This window comes from Haliotis rufescens, unplaced genomic scaffold (assembly GCF_023055435.1).
Source record: "Haliotis rufescens isolate VD_foot unplaced genomic scaffold, xgHalRufe1.0.p SCAF_20, whole genome shotgun sequence".
Lineage (NCBI taxonomy): Eukaryota > Metazoa > Mollusca > Gastropoda > Lepetellida > Haliotidae > Haliotis > Haliotis rufescens.
In genome coordinates, this window is record NW_025963891.1 from 18,434,511 (window position 1) to 18,461,039 (window position 26,529).

The 26,529-nt window shown below is 39.1% G+C and overlaps 1 protein-coding gene across 2 annotated transcripts in view; it reads right to left on the reverse strand.

Moving 5' to 3' along the window:
* LOC124128363 (phospholipid-transporting ATPase ABCA3-like) overlaps positions 1 to 13,319 on the reverse strand; it is a 48,581-nt gene extending 35,262 nt beyond the window's left edge. For both annotated transcript variants that reach the window (XM_048400907.1, XM_048400908.1), the window contains exons 1-2: positions 13,223 to 13,319; positions 1,538 to 1,942 (exon numbers count right to left, since the gene is read on the reverse strand). In XM_048400907.1, coding sequence (XP_048256864.1) covers positions 1,538 to 1,892 — 355 coding nt within the window. In that variant the 5' untranslated portion in view covers positions 1,893 to 1,942; positions 13,223 to 13,319. The remainder of the gene's footprint in view (positions 1 to 1,537; positions 1,943 to 13,222) is intronic.
* Between the last annotated feature and the right edge of the window lie 13,210 nt (positions 13,320 to 26,529).

The window sequence follows — 26,529 nt, forward strand, 5'->3', positions numbered from 1 at the left end:
AAAGTAATATTGTACGGTTTTCAAGATCTGCTCCGGAACTGAGCACTACCGCCATTTTCAGTCAACGTCAAAGTTGCTGCCAAGGAAACTTAACTTCAAACTAAAGTTCATTTTTAAGAAATCTCAAACTATCAAAAGGGACTCTATGTACCAAGTTTGGTGAAGAAATAATCTACGGTTTTCAAAATCTAGTCAGGAAACGACATCTTGCACATACGAACATTTTAATACCACCCTGGGAAACACTTTGAGGGGGATAAGAAATTACAGATTTTAAGAATATCATATAAATATTTTCATAACTGATTTATTCGCGGTAATAAAAAAATATCGAGAAGATGCTTGGATTGGCCAAACAAAAACCTGATAACCTTGGTCAGTTGACATGACTGAGGCTAAGCTGTTAAAACTGCATGTTAAATCAACACGCTGGTAAAAATGACTACTGAGGGTTAAACATGTCTGAAACAGTCATCAGTCTTGATTCAGAACAAGCTTAACCATGGGAACACTGAAACCTGAAATCAGTACTGAATAATTCACACAATGATTTAGATTAATTACAAGGATTGGGACATGTCTGTTGCAAAGAGAAAGGGCAGTATTTAACCACTATTGTTTATGTCTGAAGAATCAACTTAAAATGTGTCAATATATATAATGACCATGATTATATATATAATCAATCTCACCATCCAAGTCTTGATGTGGAGCTCGGTATTTTGGCACACAGCACCAAACAATCTCAGCATTTTGTCTGTCATGGCATAACTACATTGGGTGTATTTGTTGCTAAACACCCACTCAGCAATATTACAGCTATATGACGGTGGCCTGTAAATAACTGCGATTGGTCCAGACAATCCAGTGAATAATATTGTGATCCGGTTGGTAAACAACTTGGATATCAACGTGGAGATTTCAGTCGACTGAAGGATTTGCAAAGCATGTGTACCGCCAACTGTGCATCGACAGATATTTCACAAATATTTTCATATTTTTATTGAAGGTGCTCAAGTGATTTGATGCACTTCGCAAAGTAAGGCCTGTTTTATTACAAAATAGATCTTGATTATCGATCAGATCGGTTTGATTGGGCGCCGTCATTTTGTTTAAAGCATTTGCAAGTGATATGTAAGGTGGAATCTGATAGGTCAGTAAGGAGGGACATAGAAGGGACATAACTCTTAATAGCCACTGATGGCGCTACGATCAAGCCTGGAAATTCCAGACTAGTTCAGCGAGGGTGGACACCAGACTTTTATAGTCAGTTAACTCCCTTGCCACGGCATGTCAGACTAAGGCGGGAGGAAAGCCCGAAGTGATGCAGGTAACAGACGTTTACCACTTCGGTGAAACCCACGAGCACGGGTATGGTGCTGACAAACCTAGAAACATAATCAGGGCAAACCGGGATTCGAACCCACAATCATACGTTTCTGGCGTGCCAAGGGATCGCGGCACCTTAGACGAATGGGCCACCCGTGCCCCCTGCCTCGGGAAGATGCCAGTGCAAGGATAACCAGAAGATACCAACCTGCAATAACCCCAATTCTCTGTTCCACTGACTTCATGATCCTCTCCATGATGGGGTTGTTCGGACTATATGCAAGTTTCCCTGGCAAACTGGGTGAAAATGGTGCTGTTTTTGGCAACTGCTCAATACCACAAGCCAGCCATGATGTGGTATTGGTGATGGGTGTTCCATTTGTTATTTGTCTAATACCAATCAGTAATAAAGAAAATAGTGTTGGAAGTCCAATTTCCAGTAAGGTTCGAACTACAGATCGCTTTTGGATCAAATAATTCTTCCACAACAACAACCGGAACTGTAACGCTTTCCCTGAGGCTTTGTGCTCCTCTATAAGTTCGTAGTTCTCATGGCCAGGCATTGTTAGTTCTCAAACTGTTTCCGGTAAACCTGTTGAAGACTGCTTACATTCTGAAAGAAAGGAACGGATATCATCATTATCATCATCATCATCATCATCATCATTTCAATCACCATCTACATCATCATCGATACAATTATCATCATTATATTCACCATCATCACCATCATCATCACTATCTACATTATCGTTATCTACATCCACCAGGCAATGTCTGAATCCTATAAATAAAGTATGATGCCTGTATATTATTCACAATTAATGGACAACTATCACATAAACTGGAGGGATGGGAGTGTAGTCAGCAAAATAAGATACAGTCCTAAAACCAATGTATCCCCCCCCCCCCCCCCCCCCACCTCTCACACACACACACACACACACACGCGCGCGCGCGCGCGCACCCTATCATACATGTTCAGTCCCCGACCCTACCTTATGTGAAGACATTGTATGCTAAAAATGTATCCATTAGAACCAATCTTGACAAGAATCTATCCCTACAATAAATTCATCATGGATCAAAGAATTCACAGAAACTGTCAATCCAAAAACTTCCCAGACTATATATACTGCTCAAAAGAAGGTAAAAAACACCCGATTCTTTCATATTACGATAGTTAATCTGTCATGGGATCAGATCGTCAGGCTTGCTGACTTGGTACATGCATGTCATTGTATCCCAATTGTGTAGATCGATGCTCATGATATGAATCACTGGATTGTCTGGTCCCGACTCGATTATTTACAGACTGCCTTCAAACAGGGGGAATATTGCTAAGTGTGGCGTTAAACAACAAACGGCCAAATCAGAAGAATGTGGTTCCAATTAGAATTGATTTCAAAATACAGTCATGACCCTGGAACCATGTTGGAAAACTATCAATTAGGAAAGTAGTTTCATGTGTGCTCTTTGTTTTATCCCAAACAATACCACACTGAAACGTCGGCAGATTAAATTAGGGTCAATAGATACATCGGAACATATTTAAGGCTTAACAATACATATTAATAGTCGACAACAGTTCATTAAATTATAAGTTTAACAATCTATCTGGATATTCAAAATTATAGATTAACAAATAATGTTCTCTACGGTCATATTAAATAATTGACAAGACTAAGGAGGTGACAATGGTTTTAAGACCCTTATTTTTTTCCAAACAAATTACCAAAATTACCACAAAATGGCAATACACGCATAACCTTGTGCTAAATCATGAATGTCAATGAGCCGAACAAGTTGTAGATCAAGCTGTTGTGCTTTCATTTTGGGTTCCATCATCTCAGACTGACTTATTGTCATGGTTACACCAAGAACAGTAGCGGCATAAACTTTTAGCAATATTCCAGCAATATTGTACCCATGTCGGGAATCGAAACCGGGTCTTCGGCATGACTAGCGAACGCTTTAACCACTAGGCTACCCGACCGCCCCATAAGAATAAGATACGTATAAAGCAATGCAAGGTCAGTGCGTGATTTATCACTTCTATACTACGCCTATAGCTAAAGGAGATAATCGCTCAATGCGCAATAGTTTATTCTTACAAAATATAGACCGGTTAACTTTAGCAAAATGGGATCATTTTTAGCTCTTTTGAAAAAAAATGAACAAATTTCATGGGTTATCAGCATTACGAAAAATGACTAAGTCTCAGAATAGCAAGACGATTTTGAAGTATCTCTTATTGCTGGAAAAGATAAACATCAACATTTCACGCACATTTCACATGATTTGTATGTTTCGTTTCGGTAACTGTGTGGCTTGAAATTTCAAAGAAACCAACATGTCGACTTACATGCTATAAAATTAACCTCTCCCGTATACTTATAAGAATAAAGAATAAAGAATGCCTTACATATCTACTGTAGTAACACATGCCATGGCAAGTAGTGCTGACTTACCAATACATGATCTGTCCGGTAGTGTACTCGGTGCACCTAGCTCGTCCCAGGCTGACACACAGTGACAAAATCCACCCATGTATGTTGAAACACTTGGTGATAAGGGTACTTACAATAAATTAGTGACATGTTTGCTTCATCAAACAGGTCCTGATTAGAAAGGTTGTTGACAAACTTGATATGTTATGTTTTGGGTGTTGACCTAGTTTTCGATACATAAACCAAATTTTAAGACATTTATTATATTGTTATTAATAAAAATATTATTAATAATATAATAATATTATTAATAATATAATACAATATTATTCCCCCAGTCAGTGGTGATGTGATGTTGATTGTTGTTGAACGCCGCACTCAGCAATATTTCAGCTATTATGCAGCGGTCTGTAATAATCAAGTCTGGACCAGACAATCCAGTGGTTGACATCATAAGCCTTGATCCATGCATTTGGAATATGATGACGTGCATCAACAAAGTCAGTGAGCCTGACCACCTGATCCCTTTCATCGCCTCTTACGACAAGCAAAGTTGTCTTTTATGGCAAGCATGGGTTGATGAAGACCTATTCTAACCCGGATCTTCACGCCACGGTCAATGGACCAGTGTGCACTCGATCTTCATTCTCAGCTCCCTGGGGATCATACAACACAAGCTGGCTGTGAGGCATTTGAAAGTTAACAGTCACATTAACAGTATTTACCTACCAAAAATCAGTGTGACCCTGTAAATCCAGAATAGACAATGTCTTTAAGAAGGTGGTCAAAAACCATCATACATGTCAAAAGTACCTCCAGTTTTTCATAGTTATCCGGTTTCTACTAAACAAGATTTTACTGTACTGTTGAAACAGCATAATATATTTTCAAAAGTAAACAGTGTGACTTTGAGAATGAAAACAAGGCCTGCCATCATTAACATTGCACACAATCTCCACAACAACAATAAAAATAACGTAAGTCACTTTTTTCAGGCCATAACATGAATGATTCAAATGTAATAGAAAATAAATTCATTGAGTTTCGTCAATAATTTATTTCCAAATCAACAATTCAATTTGCATTCATTGTCCTGGTATTTAATTGATACACTGAAGGTGAAACAGATGTTACAACTGGAGAATTTGTATTGGCCTCAACGAAATTTAAATACAAATCATCAATAAAACAGTAATTGATTTTATATCCGGTACTTCATATTTTTAAATGCTGTCACTGACTCTCACATCACTGATTTAACAGCTATTTCTATAAGCATACTTTAAAATGTAAACTTCTCCTTCTCGCCTGATATGCAGAAAGTTGATGAAAATACAGAAGTTGAAAAAATAACCGAAGACAGACACTGGCCATCACATGATTTGTATACTACGGTTGAAAATACCAAGTTTGGTCAAAACTGGGATATCCATGTTTGGAATTGCCAGACCTAAATGTTTGGAATAGCCAGACATGATGTTTGGAATAGCCAGACATGAGTGTTTGGAATAGCCAGACATGAGTGTTTGGAATTGCCTGACATGAGTGTTTGGAATTGCCAGGCATGAGTGTTCAGAATAGCCAGACATGAGTGTTCGGAATAGCCTGACATTAGTGATCAGAATAGCCAAACATGAGTGTTTGGAATAGCCAGACATGAGTGTTTGGAATAGCCAGACATGAGTGTTTGGAATAGCCTGACATGAATATTCAGAATAGCCAGACATGAGTGTTTGGAATAACCAGACATGAGTGTTTGGAATAGCCAGACATGAGTGTTCAGAATAGCCTGACATGAGTGATCAGAATAGCCAGACTTGAGTGTTTGGAATAGCCTGACATGAGTGTTTGGAATAGCCTGACATGAGTGTTTGGAATAGCCAGACATGAGTGTTTGGAATAACCAGACATGAGTGTTTGGAATTGCCTGACATGAGTGTTTGGAATTGCCAGACTTGAGTGTTTGGAATAGCCAGACATGAGTGTTTGGAATAGCAAGACATGAGTGTTTGGAATAGCCAGACATGAGTGTTTGGAATAACCAGACATCAGTGTTTGGAATAACCAGACATGAGTGTTTGAAATAGCCAGACCTGAGTGTTTGGAATAACCAAAAATGAGTGTTTGGAATAGCCAGACATGAGTGTTTGGAATAACCAGACATGAGTGTTTGGAATAGCCAGACCTAAATGTTTGGAATAGCCAGACATGAGTGTTTGGAATAGCCAGACATGAGTGTTTGGAATGGCCAGCCATGAGTGTTTGGAATGGCCAGACATGAGTGTTTGGAATGGTCAGACATGAGTGTTTGGAATAACCAGACATGAGTGTTTGGAATAGCCAGACATGAGTGTTTGGAATAGCCAGACCTGAGTGTTTGGAATTGCCAGACATGAGTGTTTGGAATTGCCAGACATGAGTGTTTGGAATAGCCAGACATGAGTGTTTGGAATAGCCAGACATGAGTGTTTGGAATAGCCAGACATGAGTGTTTGGAATAGCCAGACATGAGTGTTTGGAATAGCCAGACATGAGTGTTCAGAATAGCAAAACATGAGTGTTCGGAATAGCCAGACATTAGTGTTTGGAATAACCAGACATGAGTGTTTGGAAAAGCCAGACATGAGTGTTTGGAATAGCTTGACATGGGTTTTCAGCCAAGCCGATAAGGGCAAAAAGGTCAAATATGTTGACAATGTAAAATATCAATCTGAAAACATTGTGCTAGATGACAAAAACTTGTCTTCACAAATGAATAGGATTCAAATGAAAGGTTTGATGTTTGTATTTTTTTACTACTTCCACATTCCTGGGGAAACCCCTGGGAATTCCCTAGCACAAAAACATACCCAAGCATTCTTTCTGATCATTTAGAACCTTTAATCTTTGTCTCAGCATTTCAGTATACATTGAGAAACGTCAGAGAGTTTGACTGCTTGATTGTTCACGAACAATCTCATTAAAGTCAGATATAGGTTCTTGCTGTCGCTAAACAAAGATCTAAGGACATCATATTACAGGTCACATCAGAACAACCTCAAGCAAGCTCTGACGTTCACACAGTTCGGCCTTCACTCTATGAAGGTTCATACTCCAATAAACTCACACAAAGTGAAAGTCATTTCTTAAATATACTCCTATGGCTTTAATTAATAGCACTGTAGCACTGTTTAATACATTGCTGAAAAGCACTGACAGTGGCTTTGTTATGTTAGTTTGAATATCTTACAAACTGAAATAAATATTTCCATATTTGAAATATGAATTAGAATTATTTCATGTTATGAAATAAATGGCCATTATTTTTATTATTCTTTGGATATTTTATTGAAAACCAATATTCCAAATTTACACTTGCTTTTATTTTACCAACATGTTATATATGCAAAATTATTTCAGGATTACTGAAGTGTTTAAAAAAAAATCTTCTATAAAACTAATGATAGATGTACAATCTGACATGAATATTTCACCAAATCATTCAGTCAATGAGATGTAGCGACATTCCTTGCATAATGAATCTAGTACCATGTCCCGTGATACCGTACACAGTCTAGGTGATTACACAGTCTTGTGTCTTGTTATCAGTCGTACTGAACTACATAACCTCAAGGTTACCTGCATTTAGAAAAGTCATGCTAGATTAATGACTGGCAACTTTTTACAGTGAAACTACAAATTGGAAAGAACACAAGCACCAAAAGGATGAGTTCACTACAAACCTACTTTCAGGGGGCAGTATTATATGTGTCAAATATACAGTAAACCATGGTTATAACAAACTCAAAGGGGCCAATAATTTTAGTTTGTTATAACCTAGTTCATTATAAGCATATATATATGGGATATACACAGAAAATGCCCAGGACCAAAAAACAGCATGAGATATCCGTCAGTTCGTTACAAGCGTGTCCATTATAAACATAGTTGCCCATATGTCACATGTATGTCAGACACTGAACTGGTTACCTACTCCGATAAGACTTACATGCTTAATTCAAGGGTTTACATACTGTTTTAGGCAGGGATCCGGAAATATGTTTTTGCCAATCGGACATTTGTGTTGTGGCCACACCCACCTCATATCTGAGATGCTGGATGTTCATGCATGAATAAAGAGAATAAACTCAAGTGTCACTTTTATAACATATATACAAGATATATACAATTTATTAACAATCCAACGACACATAGAGCTGATATATACAATTTCAACCTATCGGGATCCTGGTTTTATTAACTTGGCTATTGAATGGTTTCCACTGTATAACTGTCGGTTGTGTCTAGCCTTCCAGAGTCGCATCCTCGCTGTTGGTTCAAAGTCTGTCAATTTTGGTCCACAAAGCGATATAAGCATAAGTCTGTCCAGTGTCTCCATCGTTAATCTACATCTCAGTCGCATCTTAATGAGGTTTTGTTTTAAGGATTAATCTTGCATTGGTGGATTGAAAAAGGAATAAAAAGTGAAACTGAGTTTCTGAATATTTTCATATAACTTTATTTCAATTGTCATGACAACGTTTGGATCAGACTGTTTAGTGGGAACATAATAATGACTGAAACTTGTATAAATAATAAACCCCAGCTGTATGACAGTGGTCAGTAAATAATTAAGTCTGGACCAGACCATCCAGTAATGTTGTACGCAACAATCCATTCAGTCGGGGTACGATAACCATGATAACACACTATCAACCAAGTCAGTCTGACCATCCAATCCGTATGGTAGCTTCCTACAACCGTCCTATGTTGCTGGGGACCGGTTCTAACCTGTTCTTCCCACAGGGAAGTGTGTCTGTCTGTCCGCATATGTGTCCATGTGTGTGTGTCTGTCAGTGTGCGTGAATGCCTATCGGTGTGTGTGTGTCTCTGTGGGTGTGTTTGAATGTGTATCTGTCTCAGCCTGTGTGTGTCTGTCTCAGCCTGTGTGTGTCTGTCTCAGCCTGTGTGTGTGTGTTTGAATGCGTATCTGTCTCAGCCTGTGTGTGTCTGTCTCAGCCTGTTTGTCTGTGTGTGTGTCTGTCTCAGCCTGTGTGTGTCTGTCTCAGCCTGCGTGTGTCTGTGTGTGTGTTTGAATGCGTATCTGTCTCAGCCTGTGTGTCTGTGTGTGTCTCAGCCTGTGTGTCTGTGCGTGTGTCTGTCTCAGCCGGTGTGTCTGTGTGTGTCTGTCTCCGCCTGGGTGTGTCTGTGTGTGTGTGTCTGTCTCAGCCTGGGTGTGTCTGTGTGTGTGTGTCTGTCTCAGCCTGTGTGTGTGTGTCTCTGTGTGTACATGCATGCGTATGTCTGTGTGTGTGTGTGTGTGTGTGTGTTTGAATGCGTATCTGTCTCAGCCTGTGTGTCTGTGTGTGTCTCAGCCTGTGTGTCTGTGTGTGTCTCAGCCTGTGTGTCTGTGTGTGTCTCAGCCTGTGTGTCTGTGCGTGTGTCTCTCTCAGCCGGTGTGTCTGTGTGTGTCTGTCTCAGCCTGTGTGTCTGTCTCAGCCTGGGTGTGTCTGTGTGTGTGTGTCTGTGTCTGTGTGTGTCTCTTTCAGCCGGTGTGGCTGTGTGTGTCTGTCTCAGCCTGTGTGTCTGTGTCTGTGTGTGTCTGTCTCAGCCTGTGTGTCTGTGTGTGTGTGTCTGTCTCAGCCTGTGTGTGTGTGTGTCTCTGTGTGTGCATGCATGCGTATGTCTGTGTGTGTGTGTGTGTGTGTGTTTGAATGCGTATCTGTCTCAGCCTGTGTGTCTGTGTGTGTCTCAGCCTGTGTGTCTGTGTGTGTCTGTCTCAGCCTGTGTCTGTGTCTGTGTGTGTCTGTGTCTGTGTGTGTCTCAGCCTGTGTGTCTGTGTGTGTCTGTCTCAGCCTGGGTGTGTCTGTGTGTGTGTGTCTGTGTCTGTGTGTGTCTCTTTCAGCCGGTGTGGCTGTGTGTGTCTGTCTCAGCCTGTGTGTCTGTGTCTGTGTGTGTCTGTCTCAGCCTGTGTGTCTGTGTGTGTGTCTGTCTCAGCCTGTGTGTGTTTGTGTGTATGTCTGTGTGTGTGTGTCTGTCTCAGCCTGAGTGTGACACTGTGTGTATACCGACTCATCATCCAAATACAGATGACACGCCAGGGAAAAAAATGACTTGTTTCCAATAACGTGTATCATGAGTATTTGGGTCAGAAGCTATATGCTCAGTTTATATACATAATACAAAATCATCGGAGTCTGAATCCTGATCAGCTGTACTGATCACATGTTCACAAGTCATCCAACAGAACACCGAGCCACTCCTCTTATCATGAGAATGCTACACATACTTCTGTCTCCAATACCCACAGTTCACCATGACACACCGACGCTGTTATCACCTCAAACAAGCACAGATTTCATGTACCGCATCTTAAGGATGCCCCCTGATCTGTAATCTGAGAATTTAACTTTTTTATTTTGCTCCGAATATCAATCACTGGATTGCCTGGTCCAAGCCCTCGTCAGATAGCTGGGACATTGTTGAGTGAGAAGTAAACAAACACAACCGACTTAATTGAAGGAATAAAGGACAAGCCTTGAAAAGGAGTCTGTATCAAGTCTAAAAATAAACTGAAGTTAATAACAGACTGGGCTCTTAATAGGGGAAATATGGTGCAAGTAAGAATGGGGTTATTTTCCCACACATCCGAATATTTGTCATTAGCGGGGTGGGGTGAGGCATTCAACTGATTCACACTGATTTTTTCTAGGTTTATCAGCACCATACTCAAGCTTGTGGGTTTCACCCAAGTTGTAAACATCTAAGACTCACTCACTCACTCGCTCACTCAAACAATTATACTCAATCACTCAGGCACATATTTTTGTCATTTTGTCAGCTTAAGTCAGTTCACCATATTCATATAGACCAGCCAGGAAAGGTGATTTTTGGGGAATATTTACAACAGTTTGTTAATGTCCAACCCTGTATAAAACATAACCTGGGGTTGTGGTAGGGAACAGACAAATCTTGTATGAAATAACAAAGAAATGTGAGGATTGGATGAATTTAAGCTCTACATCAATAGACATAACGAAAAGTCATTATTGACAACTGTTGGATCACCATGTTAAAGAATTTAAGGATTGACTGTGTATTTTTTCCGGTTCATTGTGGTATGAATCAAGACGATGTGCAAACTGTATGAATTCTTACAAAAGATTGATCCCTGATTACGGTAAAACACAGTAGGAAAAATGCGAGTCAGAAATGAAACCCGAGGACATGAAAGTTGAGCTGAGGCGAGCGGGGAAAAAACAGGCGAGTGAGCCCGCACGTTTGCTGTTTCATTCATTCTCGGCCTTCGGTTTCAAAGGGTTGTTTGGACAATGAATATGCATGAAAGTCGCTGAATGTCCTGTGCATGACGATACACGTGAGCAGAAAGGGAATTCCCTCGACTGTAATATTGGGATACCCCGACATTCCTCAGTAGAAAACGTTGTGCGCCTCGGTGGGCGTGGCTTAATTTTTTACATTCATTGGGAAACGAATGCAATAACAAATTACCAATTCAGCTAATCAGAATGCAGGAATTTCAATGAACACAACGAAAATTTAATTATTGTTCGATGTATGCATCGTGAGACACAGTGTTAAATAATGCCAGGAGTATCCAGCTGCCAATCCATCGCTATGATCAGGGATATTACTGGCATTTTTCTGGAAAATTTCAGGGACAGGCTAATAGGAGAAAACAGCAGCATACAAATTTGGCAATACAGTGCTCCCTCGTTATTGCGCCCTTCAATATAGCGCTAACTCGGTTATAGCAAGCGGTAAAGCATGGCTCCCAAAATTTACAAACATTTTCAATGTATGTTATAATTCCTAATATCATCCTTTTAAATTCAGAGGTATATTAACATTGTTATGTAATAATGTAACACTAAGTATTTAAGTATTTTTCTACTTATGTGTCCCATGACCAACATGTGACCAATGAGTGAGTCTGGTTTTTATTCCACTTTTAGCAATATTCCAACAAAATCACACATCGTAGGTTTGTATGAAAGTAACCACTGCAAAATTAAAACACAATATTCATAACTGGGAAATCTTTATGTTTAATTGCAATTAAGGAATTTTAAAAACCTGTATTTGAAGCAGCAGACGTCGAGAATGCCATGACATACTGACCCCACAATGTGTTTATAAGCCCAAACCCTACTTATACCTACTTGATATTGAAATATTTTGGCTCAGTTAACATGTAAATGATAGAAATGCATGAACAAATTTACAGACACACTTCATTTGACCCCACCTACCACTATTAGCAGCGTTCGAAATACCTGCCTGCCCGACCGTCCGAGACGGGTTGATTTCAACTCGGGCTGTCAGATTTTCAAATCCCCCTGCCCGACGGTCGGGTTATATTTCATAGGTGAAAATATTCTAAATATTTCCCGATGATAAGCATTAATTCACATGTAAAGATGAATGATAAAATGTAACCAAAAAGAAACCCAGTTAGCTTTTAGACAACCTAACATTTAGCGATGCGCTTATGCTACAAGCAATCAGTTTTCATATTTTTAATTAAATAATCCTGAGAAACATATGATTATAGTGGGCAGGCAGGTTTTGGTCAGGGCTGGCAAGTATTTCAGCTAGCCAGTCCTGTGGTCTGGCTGAAATTTTTGGGAGTTTCATACCCTGGTACTATTGGTCTCTCCCTAAAATATACAAGGCTTTAAATGAAATGGAAGGTATACCAGCCTGAACAGTGAAAAATTAGGGCTGGGACAAGTCCAAATTTACTACCCGGGTATCCGACCCCCTATTACCTGAATCGGGTGGTCAGGTGTGCCAAATTGGTTGATGCATGTCATCGTATCCCAACTGCATGGATCGATGCTCATGTCAATCACTTGATTGTCTAGTCCAAACAAACAATCAAACAATAACTGCACTTGATTTGTGACCTACCTTTACACAGGATTGTGTCACTATGTAGCCTAATAAAATGTATACAATTATTGGATTAACAATAACATGAATAACATAGGTAATTGTGAAATTATTCTGATCAGGAACTGCTCACTTTCATTCAATCTGGATAGATAAATAGTGTAACCAAATCTATAACCATATGTCAAATTTGTAATTCTGGAAGTACCAGTGTGTAGATTAGCTTTAGGCCTAGTCAATAAGAAGCTTATATTGACAAAGTTATAACAATCACAATGATTTCTACAAAGGATATGTAACGAAAATTAAATTATCTGTAGCCCTGTGGACCTATATACCTTTGTACTGATCAGACGGACAATGCGTTTATAGTTACCGAGATACCGAGATACCTTGACTTACTGCAGTGACTTGCAGGTACACAAGCACCCCTTGCGTACCCTTGCATCCATTTAGACCTTTCATAATGATTAATCTACAGCTCATAAAAGCAGGTTCGATCAATATCGTACATATTATTTCATCATAAAAATGCAATAAACGTTTACCTTACTCCTTAAGTGCCAACAAGAAACGCTGAAACCTAATCTTTTCTTTCCGAAAACACAGCGATCATGTGTTGATGACAGTATTTTGTACCTAATCATGATCACATGATCTAGTCACATGACAATAAAAACACAGGTGAGAGCTCCAGACACTGTTAGGCTAGCGACAACGGCTTGTCGAAGGTGTGCGTTAGGAAATTTAATGTTTGGGAAAAGAATATTTTCTTTCGATATTTCATTCTGTACCGTTCAATGTGTAGAATTTCAGATATTATAATCACTTTAACAATACCATTCTACAAGCAGCATTGATTGTCATAAAGAGGCTGGATATCTAACTAATGAGAAATAGTATAGATAATAAGCTTCTTCATTATGGAAATGAAAAAGCAGACTCACTGGCGAAGCTAGCTCTAGACAATGCAGGTATACAGCCTATTCCCTTTAGTAAACTAGAGATAAAAAGCAAAATCAAAGCCTCCATAGCAGAAAGATGGCAAGCCCAATGGGACGCATGTAAGATCGGCAGATGGCTATACAAAATTCAACCCAAGGTCCAACAAAAGCCAAACTCATACTCAAATGAAAGGGAAATTGAAATTGCTATCTCACGCCTCAGACTCGGTCACAAAAAGCACCATGACAAGGTTTGTTCATCTTGCAATCAGGCCGAAACCATTGCTCACGTGTTACTAGAATGTCAAGACCATGCCCCAGCCCGGGCTAGGTTAAAACAAGAATTGCAGTTAGATCCGCTATCTGTCATAGATCTCCCAAAGACGTATATAGAATATATATCTAGTATGTATATACGTCCGTGGATCTCCTAAAGCCAAGAGATGCAATAGCGAAGGCCAAACTAACCCTATTTCTGAGAGATGGACAGCTACTCGAACGTATATAAACAGAGCATCCAAGGATAAAAATGAAATCTTATCAATATAAGAAAATAGAAATCATATCAATACAAAAACAGAAATGATGTGAATACCAAACTCACTAAAGATATGTGTACCCTACTCACACACAGGAGTCCCAAAGAGGGACAGGTCAGCCGAAATTGCTTAGGCAGAAGGCGACCTCTTAAACACTTAATCCAACAACAACTTGCAGCTTACCCATTGCAGCGATAGTTGATGGACATTCTAGCAGCATTACCAGAGATTTATCAGTGGTCCGCCATAATAATCTAATATATTATATTTATGGACCGCATTGACAAGCCAAAATTGCCCCCGTTGTAGTGAATATACAAAAATAAACTCATGTTGTCAACACCGGGTCAGATTCCACGAAACCTTCTAATTGAAATATAGAAACACAATCCAAATAACATCAGAGTCTATTCTTTTCCGGCATAATGACCTCTAACGATATTCTCCTTACCAGAAGCGCGGCTGTCACGCGCTGCAGTGGAGCCTTCCTTCTATAGACTGGTTCCTGGTTGTATTTGCTATGCAACACTCTTATAATGCGGATTCCTTCCTTTCGCGATCTCGCGAAGAGGATGGTCCCCAGTACCTTGTGATTGTGGGAAGTGGGGATCAGTTGGCCAGCCTATGTCTGCACGTAACTTGGCTGTGCATGTAACCGTACCTTGTGATTGTAAGAAGTGGGGATCGGTTGGTCAGCCTCTGTCTGCGCGTGACTTGACTGACTGCATGTAATCGTACCTTGTGATTGTAAGAAGTGGAGATCGGTTGGTCAGCCTCTGTCTGCAGGTGAATTGACTGACTGCATGTAACCGAACTTAGTGATTGTAAGAAGTGGGAGTGGGGATCGGTTGATCAGCCTCTGTCTGCACGTGAATTGACTGACTGCATGTAACCGAAATTAATAATTGTAAGAAGTGGGGATCGGTTGGTCAGCCTCTGCCTGCACGTGAATTGACTGACTGCATGTAACCGAACTTAGTAATTGTAAGAAGTGGGGATCGGTTGGTCAGCCTCTGTCTGCACGTGACTTAACTGTGCATGTAACCGAACCTCGTGATTTTAAGATGTGGGGATCGGTCGGTCAGCCTCTGTCTGCGCGTGACTTGACTGTCTGCATGTAACCTCGTGGTTCGTCCCTCATGCTGTCAGTGCGTCATTCCAAAAGACGTTTAAAGATGGTACTTGTTGTTACCCTGCCTGGCGCTCGGCATTAAGGGGTAAAACAAGGACTGGTCGGCTCGGAGTTAGTTCACTGTCTCTGAGTGGGGTATTCATGTTAAACTGCGTCGTGGTATCTCAGTGGGCGAGCACTATAAAATCGGCTTTAGTGCGGACCAGTACAAGCAACCACACACAAACACACACGTGCAAGCACCTCGCTAAATAACTGCAATAATCTTAATTGAACGCGATTTAAAACCCCATTTCACCTCACCTCACCTGGTTGACTGGCTTGTTTACACTAAACGCAGCGAAGCTAGAATATTGCTGTCACAAGCAGTGGAAAACAACACTCACTCACACGTTCAACCTGTTCACTATCAGTTTCGATGAAGACAATGTTACACATGGACGGTCTAGTGGCCATTTTAGATCCATTTGTAATTTGTGGCATGTTTGAAATTCAGACATTGTCTATGTGTATCAACTGTGTACAGATAAGATCAACTTTATTATCCCGAAGTATCTTTTTCTCGCAACGTAAGAATCTCAGCAGCAAAATAAACAAACACATGATTGTTTGTTTGTTGTTAATGCCGAACTCATCTATATTCCAGCTATTAGACAGCGGTCTGTAAATAATCGAGTCTGGACCAGACAATCCAGTGATGGACACCATGAACATCGATCCACGCAACTGGGATACGATGACATGCATCAACCAAGTCAGCGAGCCTGACCACCCTATCCCGTTAGTCGCCTCTTACGACAAGCATAGTCGCCTTTTACGGTAAAAATAGGTTGCAGGCCCATGTACCACCGAGCATTGTGATAGTAGCTGACACAGGGGGCTAATTTCTAATGTAAACTTGTTTTAACTTTTCACAATTATTGGTGTTTGTAAGAGACAATGTGAGTTTAATTTCATTTATTTTACTTCAAAGCATATACTGTTTTCACAATAAGTTAGTTGCGCCTCCCAATCAGAGTCGGCGAGTAAATTGGAGTAGGGGGCTAATTTCTACTGTAAACTTGTTTAAACATTTCACTATTATAAGTGTTTGTAAGAGACGATGTGAGTTTAATTTTATTTATTTTACTTCAAGGCATGTTATGTTTTCACAATAAGTTGAGTTGCGTATAGGCTAAGTTGGAATATAGTTGGAGTAGAGGCTAAATTCTAATGTAAACTAGTTGTAACATTTCGCAATTATTGGTGTTTGCAAGCGACCATGTAAGTTTAATATCATTTATTTCATCAAGGTTAAAACAAATAGGGTGCCGTTTTCGCCAGGCAATAGTAGCCGTTTTCGCCTGAGGCGAGGTGACGTTTTCACCAATAGGTGCCGTTTTGCTGAGGTGCCGTTTTATCTATAACCCTTCTACCCTGGATCTTCATGGGTCACAAACACATGAATAATACAATACAAAACAGATATATGTCACAATTATTTTTTAAAAACAACAACATTTGTACCATATATTTGATGGGAAGATTAATAATGCTTCAGCTGTACATGTAATGATGATCGGTATGAGAAGACTGGCGGAACTTGTCAGCTTCGTTTTCGGCACAAGCAGCCGAAATCTAGTTTGTCGTGTATACTCAAAGACGTGTATATCTATATACATCTTTGATATACTATATGTTCCTTTAACTCGAATGTAGGCTGATCATCACGATATGGCTGAAATATTGCCGATGTGACGTTAAATCTATTTTTTTAACTCGCTCACGTAGGGCAGAGACCATATGATATATAGACAATGAATACATTATAAAATCAGTTCACAATTACATCATTGAAACAAACCGCTTTACGTAAGTTTTGTGTCAACTTAAGAATATAAAATGCATTTGTATCTTGCTTTCCATTTTATTTCATGTTGTGTTACTCATTAATGTCTGCTCTATAGACTTCATTACAATCTACATGTATAATGTACAATATTAGGAGAAGCATTAATATAGGCCTTTTTGGCCTGTTTGCTAATCCTTTTTCCATTTTGTAATGCTATTTAATGTAAAATCTGAACATTAATGGAAATAAAATACTGTTTAAATCATATATATGGTCTCTGCGTAAGGTGATGAAAATGCCAGTCCATTCCGATCACCTTCAGCCTTCTGTGATCTAACCATGGTGTGATAAAATCGACATAGGATTCAGAGAGATCATCGTCAATGAAGGTTTACTTTTACGTTACATATTGTGACATAAATGCTAGTCGTTTCTGCGTAGTTATTTTATCTATCACACACAGCTAGAGATACACAATCGCGTGTACAAAAAAGTAACTGAACAGTACTGTGACAATCTATCGCGCTGCAGGGAGTTTGAGAGGTCATCACACGGCATTGACCTTTACCGGAAGTCGCTGTTGTTGACTGACAGAAATGGCGTAGTGTTTTTCTCTCTGTTGGTGAAGAAATATTGGACAATAGCTGTTCTCATGTGACGAAATTGTTGATAACTGCAACAGAGGACACATCGTTTATGTTCTGCTATTCCCACGTATCAAAATGTCAGAAGATTCTAGCGTAGCGCCAGGAGCAGATGTGCGAATATGTAGGCGAATTGACAGACCCGTGACTCCAGAACTTGTGCATCAAGTGCAGGCACTGCCTCCTCAACTAAGTGTAGAGACTGATAGCTTAAGCTCCTGTTCTTCCACACCCGGGGAACATAGTTCACAAGCATCTTTGCCAAGGCCTGTGCGGTCAAGGATCATGCCCGAATCATCTGAGAGAGACATCGAACTGTCGACAGCTCGTCCAGTAAAGGCGAAACGTTTTGTGATTGTTTGCGGTTAGGAAAGGAAATGGATTGCCGATGTGGAGAGGACGATCGCTGTGGGTGTTTCGTTAAGTTTTTTAGCTGGCTTTGTGGTACACGTGTTAAGTAGACAAAGTTCAGAATGTATCAGATCACTGAGAAAAGAGCATAGTTGTAAAATGTCAGGGCAAGTACTTGTTTTTGTATTTTTTATTGCTATGATCAACATGATTATGTACAATGAGTTAGGCTAGTTTATTTTACATTTTACAGGTTATTATTTTTTTTTTATCACAATATATCCTGCTTGGTCATTTGGAGTCAATATTTACTATAGATCTTTGTGTATCATTTAGCATGTTAGTCAGTATGCAGATGACATGCCGTGACCCACAATAGTCCAGTAAAATCCTGTTTGGTATAATAATCATGATAAGCTCAACTATTAATAGTCCCTATAATCTGAAAATGGTCTCAATAATCTGAGAACGATGCTTTAGATGCCAGGTTTAGGCCAGTAGACTCCAATGTTTTGGACACAGACTGGATGTGTGCCATGTATCATGATGAATATTTATTGCATATTTGAGAAGTCAATATGCATGTTATAATAGTGATGGATGTTGTGTACCATATTATTGCTGAAATTAATCATCAGTGTCCCATGGCCATGAAGTTAAAATATTAACATCGATATACTTGATAAACAAAATACTTTATGATCCACATTAATCTGTATTGATATGAACAGGTTCACAATTGCAGTCTTCTACCTCAGCCAATTATCCTGTTTACAAGTTGAGGGGATTGTGCTTGGCATGTTTCGTATAGTGTGCAAAGTAATTCATATGTTAGTGCTACAATTTTGAATGAGATATGCTATTTGGCTTATATATGTCTTGGTGTAAAAACATTAACAATTTGTGTTTAGTTTTACATTGTTTACAGTGATATAGGTTAAGACAGATCCTGTCAGGTCACTCATATACAGTGGAATCTGTCCCCATCAGATTTCAGTTAAAACTGAAGTTCCAGCATTAGAAATTGGCACTAGTCCTGTAGTCCTTACCAAACTGCCCAATAGTAAAGGTATGCTAAGGACTAGTAGAAATTGGCCCATTTTAAGGGTTTTGCTATATGTTATCATTATAAGGACGAGTGGACAAAAACTGTTAGTTTCTAACCCTGTGAACTTTTTCTCCGGTCACCTCAGTTCCTTAATAAATTATCACTACTCAAACTGACCTACAACTCTCCAATTCAGACTATTACACTATATTCATTTCAGAGACTAGATGTTAGTCGACGAACTCGGCATTAAGGGGATAAACCAAGGACTGGTCGGCCCGGTGTTAGTATCAAGTGTCAAAAGGGGGTACCCATGTTTACCTGCGGAAGAAGTGCAATAATCTTTAACACGCCATTAAACCCCATTTCACCTCACCTTTTTTTATTTTCTCAACACTTATTCCATCAGTTACTCGGACACAGTTTATTGCTTGTTGGTTGGAATACTTGTACCTTTTAACCGTACAACAATCCTCACCTTGATATCCTCATCCTATATACTTGTATACCTATAAACCGTACATCCTCATCTTCATGAACACTGCTTGATAATCGATTTTTTAAAACACATGGTTACAATCATGTGAAATAACGAAATACACACGACACTGTTTCCCTAAATCAAAGAGCATTAATTAACACGATGGCGGTGAAGTTAAGGGACATACCTTGCAGCAGAGTCGCAATCAGCACAACCAACCTTCCTGTCGCCATCGCTTCTGCTTGTGTGTTGGATTCACCGAGGGTGTGAGGTGTGGGGATGTTTACGACTGTGACAGCGTGGTCGGTTGCTCGCTTACCGCGGGTGGGGCACGTAACACCTCCCTTTGAAATGTTTTACAAAGAACACAGAGGTTGTTTACAACATGCGTGTAGGGGTTAGGGCGAGGCCATGTGTTCACTCAGTCGAAAAAGATGATACTCTTTACATAACGGAATTAAGCTGCGCATAAGTAGAATTATGTATAGAAAAGCTTCGTTGAAAGTCAATTGCCGTTCCATTTATTCCAGTTGTTTATATATACGTAGGTCTAACTGACATCGATGTTTTTTTCATCACTTCCGATAGCGTTTACGGGTGCGTGCATCTGCCAGGTGAAGGCCGCTTGTACTTACCGTACAACGAATACGAGGAGTTCTATAATTAATCACCGCAATATCACAAGAACCCCCTGAAAATCCGGGTCAGAATAGTTGGCCTTACAAACGACTATTTGTTGGTTTGTTTGCTTGGCAACAAGAAAAAACACAAGAAGCCATTGACATCAGGAGACACCAGCCAGCTATGAACCGTGACCAGGGAACCTATCTGCCCAGTGCTTGGGACTTATTTCTTTGATCTTTGTCGGTTCTTATTACCTAGCTGGCTTCAACTTGCCCTTTGCTATGTCCATTCTGCCCTGGATTTTTTTTTATAGAAAAGTTTTCTTTGAATCATGAAAATACTCTCTGCCCCATGGCTTTCATTCACCTGATGAAGTACTAAGCATATACTCCGAAACGTTGTGTTCCTCATAATAAAGAAGTTGACATCCATATATTCTCATTTGTGTTTGTTTGTTGTTTAACGTCGCACTAAGCAGTATTCCAGCTTTATAGAGGCGGTCTGTAAATAATCGAGTCTGGACCAGACAATCCAGTGATTGACATCATGAGCATCGATCCACGCAATTGGGATACGATGACTTGCATTAACCATGTCAGCGAGCCTGACCACCAGATCTCGTTATTCGCCTCTTAAGAGAAGCAAAGTCGCCTTAAATAGCACGTGTCTGCTTGTGTTTGGTCTGTGTTCAATATAAGTGTTTAAAACACACATAAATTGCAGCATATTTGCCTTCTTTTTCTGACTATGCACCCATTCCTTCTGACCTTTGTAGGTTTGAATAAAGATAAAACTTCAGTCAACTTCAGTGTATGCATGACCAGATCGTTTAATACGTGTATATAAATACATTTTACCATGGCTACGGTCAAACTATTCCCAATCGTGATGGGTACCCGGGTAGTAAATTTGGACTCGTCCCAGCCCTACTTAACATGGTAGAAGAGTCTGGAGTGATGCATCAGGGGGTGTATTTATAATTGGATCGTTAACAATCATTTTGAAATATATTACCATTTTGAAAATGTTCCTGATAATTTCTCTCTGGCGGCTCCCACTTCCCACCACAATTCTGATCTTGTAATAATAGTCTCAGAGAACCTTTGATGAACCAGGCTCAAACAGTCTCCTCAATTCATACCTAACAGAACAGTTTATTGACAAGATGTTTTTTCATACAATCTGGTCACAGTATAACAGCTCAACAATAAGGATGCTTTGCCCTGTCCAAAATTATTTTAGAAAAATTATATCAAAATATGAAAACACAAATGCCTTTTAGAAAGTGGTCAAATGTAACTACTACCTACTTTCGTTTATCCGACATACTCGGACATAATCATATGAAACCAACAATGTCGGATTAACGGGACTTGACTGTACATGTAATGTTATATTTGGGGTGACACGTTCTTAGTGAAGTACATATTCTCATACTTTTCTAGGATTGAGTCCTATCCGGGATTCAAACCCACACTGCCATAGTGAGGCACCTAATTGCCAGCACACAAAGTCAGCGATGTTACCCACTCAGCCACTGAGACTTAACCAAAAATGAAAGTCCGACAATTGGTAGTCTAGATCACATGCTTTTTGACTACTTTCTAAAAGGCATTTGTGTGTTCATAGCTTTTGGCCATGGGAGCCGTGCCAGTTTACACTTGTCAGAGTGGTACTCAATGTACGTGATCTAGACTACCAGTTGTGGGACTTTCATTTTTGTGGAAGCCTCAGTGGCTGAGTGGGTTAGATCGCTGACTTTGTGTGCTGGCGATTAGGTGCCACACTCTGTCAGTGTGGGTTCGAATACCGGACAGCTTCAACCAAAAAAAGTACGAAAATCTGTACTTTACTAAGAAAGTGTCATCCCTAATATAACATTTGTTACAATATCAAAATAATTTTTGAAAAGTAATATCATTATTAACGTCATTGTTTTGTGATAAATAACAACAAAAATCAACTTTGTAGTGTCGGACAATTTAATTTGTTATATTGGTGAATATGCCCATAGACATGTACAGGAGGCCAAATTAAAACAAAATAAAAAACTTGCTTTTGGAGTTGTTTTAATGATAATTTCTTCCAAAAAAAAAAAAGATGCATCAGGAGGTGTATTTATAATTGGATCGTTAACAATCATTTTAAAATATATTACCATTTTGAGAATGTTCCTGATATTTTCTCTCTGGCGGCTCCCACTTCCCGTCACAATTCTGATCTTGTAATAATAGTCTAAGAGAACCTTTGATGAACCAGGCTCCAACAGTCTCCTCAATTCATACCTAACAGAACAGTTTATTGACAAGATGTTTTTTCATACAATCTGGTCACAGTATAACAGCTCAACAATAAGGATGCTTTGCCCTGTCCAAAATAATTTTAGAAAAATTATATCAAAATATGAAAACACAAATTCCTTTTAGAAAGTGGTCAAATGTAACTACTACCTACTTTCGTTTATCCGACATACTCGGACATAATCATATGAAACCAACAATGTCGGATTAATGGGACTTGACTGTACATGTAATGTTATATTTGGGGTGACACGTTCTTAGTGAAGTACATATTCTCATACTTTTCTAGGATTGAGTCCTATCCGGGATTCAAACCCACACTGCCATAGTGAGGCACCTAATTGCCAGCACACAAAGTCAGCGATGTTACCCACTCAGCCACTGAGACTTAACCAAAAATGAAAGTCCGACAATTGGTAGTCTAGATCACATGCTTTTTGACTACTTTCTAAAAGGCATTTGTGTGTTCATAGCTTTTGGCCATGGGAGCCGTGCCAGTTTACACTTGTCAGAGTGGTACTCAATGTACGTGATCTAGACTACCAGTTGTGGGACTTTCATTTTTGTGGAAGCCTCAGTGGCTGAGTGGGTTAGATCGCTGACTTTGTGTGCTGGCGATTAGGTGCCACACTCTGTCAGTGTGGGTTCGAATACCGGACAGCTTCAACCAAAAAAAGTACGAAAATCTGTACTTTACTAAGAAAGTGTCATCCCTAATATAACATTTGTTACAATATCAAAATAATTTTTGAAAAGTAAAATCATTATTAACGTCATTGTTTTGTGATAAATAACAACAAAAATCAACTTTGTAGTGTCGGACAATTTAATTTGTTATATTGGTGAATATGCCCATAGACATGTACAGGAGGCCAAATTAAAACAAAATAAAAAACTTGCTTTTGGAGTTGTTTTAATGATAATTTCTTCCAAAAAAAAAAATGATGCATCAGGAGGTGTATTTATAATTGGATCGTTAACAATCATTTTAAAATATATTACCATTTTGAGAATGTTCCTGATATTTTCTCTCTGGCGGCTCCCACTTACCGTCACAATTCTGATCTTGTAATAATAGTCTAAGAGAACCTTTGATGAACCAGGCTCCAACAGTCTCCTCAATTCATACCTAACAGAACAGTTTATTGACAAGATGTTTTTTCATACAAGCTGGTCACAGTATAACAGCTCAACAATAAGGATGCTTTGCCCTGTCCAAAATAATTTTAGAAAAATTATATCAAAATATGAAAACACAAATTCCTTTTAGAAAGTGGTCAAATGTAACTACTACCTACTTTCGTTTATCCGACATACTCGGACATAATCATATGAAACCAACAATGTCGGATTAATGGGACTTGACTGTACATGTAATGTTATATTTGGGGTGACACGTTCTTAGTGAAGTACATATTCTCATACTTTTCTAGGATTGAGTCCTATCCGGGATTCAAACCCACACTGCCATAGTGAGGCACCTAATTGCCAGCACACAAAGTCAGCGATGTTACCCACTCAGCCACTGAGACTTAACCAAAAATGAAAGTCCGACAATTGGTAGTCTAGATCACATGCTTTTTGACTACTTTCTAAAAGGCATTTGTGTGTTCATAGCTTTTGGCCATGGGAGCCGTGCCAGTTTACACTTGTCAGAGTGGTACTCAATGTACGTGATCTAGACTACCAGTTGTGGGACTTTCATTTTTGTGGAAGCCTCAGTGGCTGAGTGGGTTAGATCGCTGACTTTGTGTGCTGGCGATTAGGTGCCACACTCTGTCAGTGTGGGTTCGAATACCGGACAGCTTCAACCAAAAAAAGTACGAAAATCTGTACTTTACTAAGAAAGTGTCATCCCTAATATAACATTTGTTACAATATCAAAATAATTTTTGAAAAGTAAAATCATTATTAACGTCATTGTTTTGTGATAAATAACAACAAAAATCAACTTTGTAGTGTCGGACAATTTAATTTGTTATATTGGTGAATATGCCCATAGACATGTACAGGAGGCCAAATTAAAACAAAATAAAAAACTTGCTTTTGGAGTTGTTTTAATGATAATTTCTTCCAAAAAAAAAAATGATGCATCAGGAGGTGTATTTATAATTGGATCGTTAACAATCATTTTAAAATATATTACCATTTTGAGAATGTTCCTGATATTTTCTCTCTGGCGGCTCCCACTTACCGTCACAATTCTGATCTTGTAATAATAGTCTAAGAGAACCTTTGATGAACCAGGCTCCAACAGTCTCCTCAATTCATACCTAACAGAACAGTTTATTGACAAGATGTTTTTTCATACAAGCTGGTCACAGTATAACAGCTCAACAATAAGGATGCTTTGCCCTGTCCAAAATAATTTTAGAAAAATTATATCAAAATATGAAAACACAAATTCCTTTTAGAAAGTGGTCAAATGTAACTACTACCTACTTTCGTTTATCCGACATACTCGGACATAATCATATGAAACCAACAATGTCGGATTAATGGGACTTGACTGTACATGTAATGTTATATTTGGGGTGACACGTTCTTAGTGAAGTACATATTCTCATACTTTTCTAGGATTGAGTCCTATCCGGGATTCAAACCCACACTGCCATAGTGAGGCACCTAATTGCCAGCACACAAAGTCAGCGATGTTACCCACTCAGCCACTGGGACTTAACCAAAAATGAAAGTCCGACAATTGGTAGTCTAGATCACATGCTTTTTGACTACTTTCTAAAAGGCATTTGTGTGTTCATAGCTTTTGGCCATGGGAGCCGTGCCAGTTTACACTTGTCAGAGTGGTACTCAATGTACGTGATCTAGACTACCAGTTGTGGGACTTTCATTTTTGTGGAAGCCTCAGTGGCTGAGTGGGTTAGATCGCTGACTTTGTGTGCTGGCGATTAGGTGCCACACTCTGTCAGTGTGGGTTCGAATACCGGACAGCTTCAACCAAAAAAAGTACGAAAATCTGTACTTTACTAAGAAAGTGTCATCCCTAATATAACATTTGTTACAATATCAAAATAATTTTTGAAAAGTAATATCATTATTAACGTCATTGTTTTGTGATAAATAACAACAAAAATCAACTTTGTAGTGTCGGACAATTTAATTTGTTATATTGGTGAATATGCCCATAGACATGTACAGGAGGCCAAATTAAAACAAAATAAAAAACTTGCTTTTGGAGTTGTTTTAATGATAATTTCTTCCAAAAAAAAAAATGATGCATCAGGAGGTGTATTTATAATTGGATCGTTAACAATCATTTTAAAATATATTACCATTTTGAGAATGTTCCTGATATTTTCTCTCTGGCGGCTCCCACTTACCGTCACAATTCTGATCTTGTAATAATAGTCTAAGAGAACCTTTGATGAACCAGGCTCCAACAGTCTCCTCAATTCATACCTAACAGAACAGTTTATTGACAAGATGTTTTTTCATACAAGCTGGTCACAGTATAACAGCTCAACAATAAGGATGCTTTGCCCTGTCCAAAATAATTTTAGAAAAATTATATCAAAATATGAAAACACAAATTCCTTTTAGAAAGTGGTCAAATGTAACTACTACCTACTTTCGTTTATCCGACATACTCGGACATAATCATATGAAACCAACAATGTCGGATTAATGGGACTTGACTGTACATGTAATGTTATATTTGGGGTGACACGTTCTTAGTGAAGTACATATTCTCATACTTTTCTAGGATTGAGTCCTATCCGGGATTCAAACCCACACTGCCATAGTGAGGCACCTAATTGCCAGCACACAAAGTCAGCGATGTTACCCACTCAGCCACTGGGACTTAACCAAAAATGAAAGTCCGACAATTGGTAGTCTAGATCACATGCTTTTTGACTACTTTCTAAAAGGCATTTGTGTGTTCATAGCTTTTGGCCATGGGAGCCGTGCCAGTTTACACTTGTCAGAGTGGTACTCAATGTAC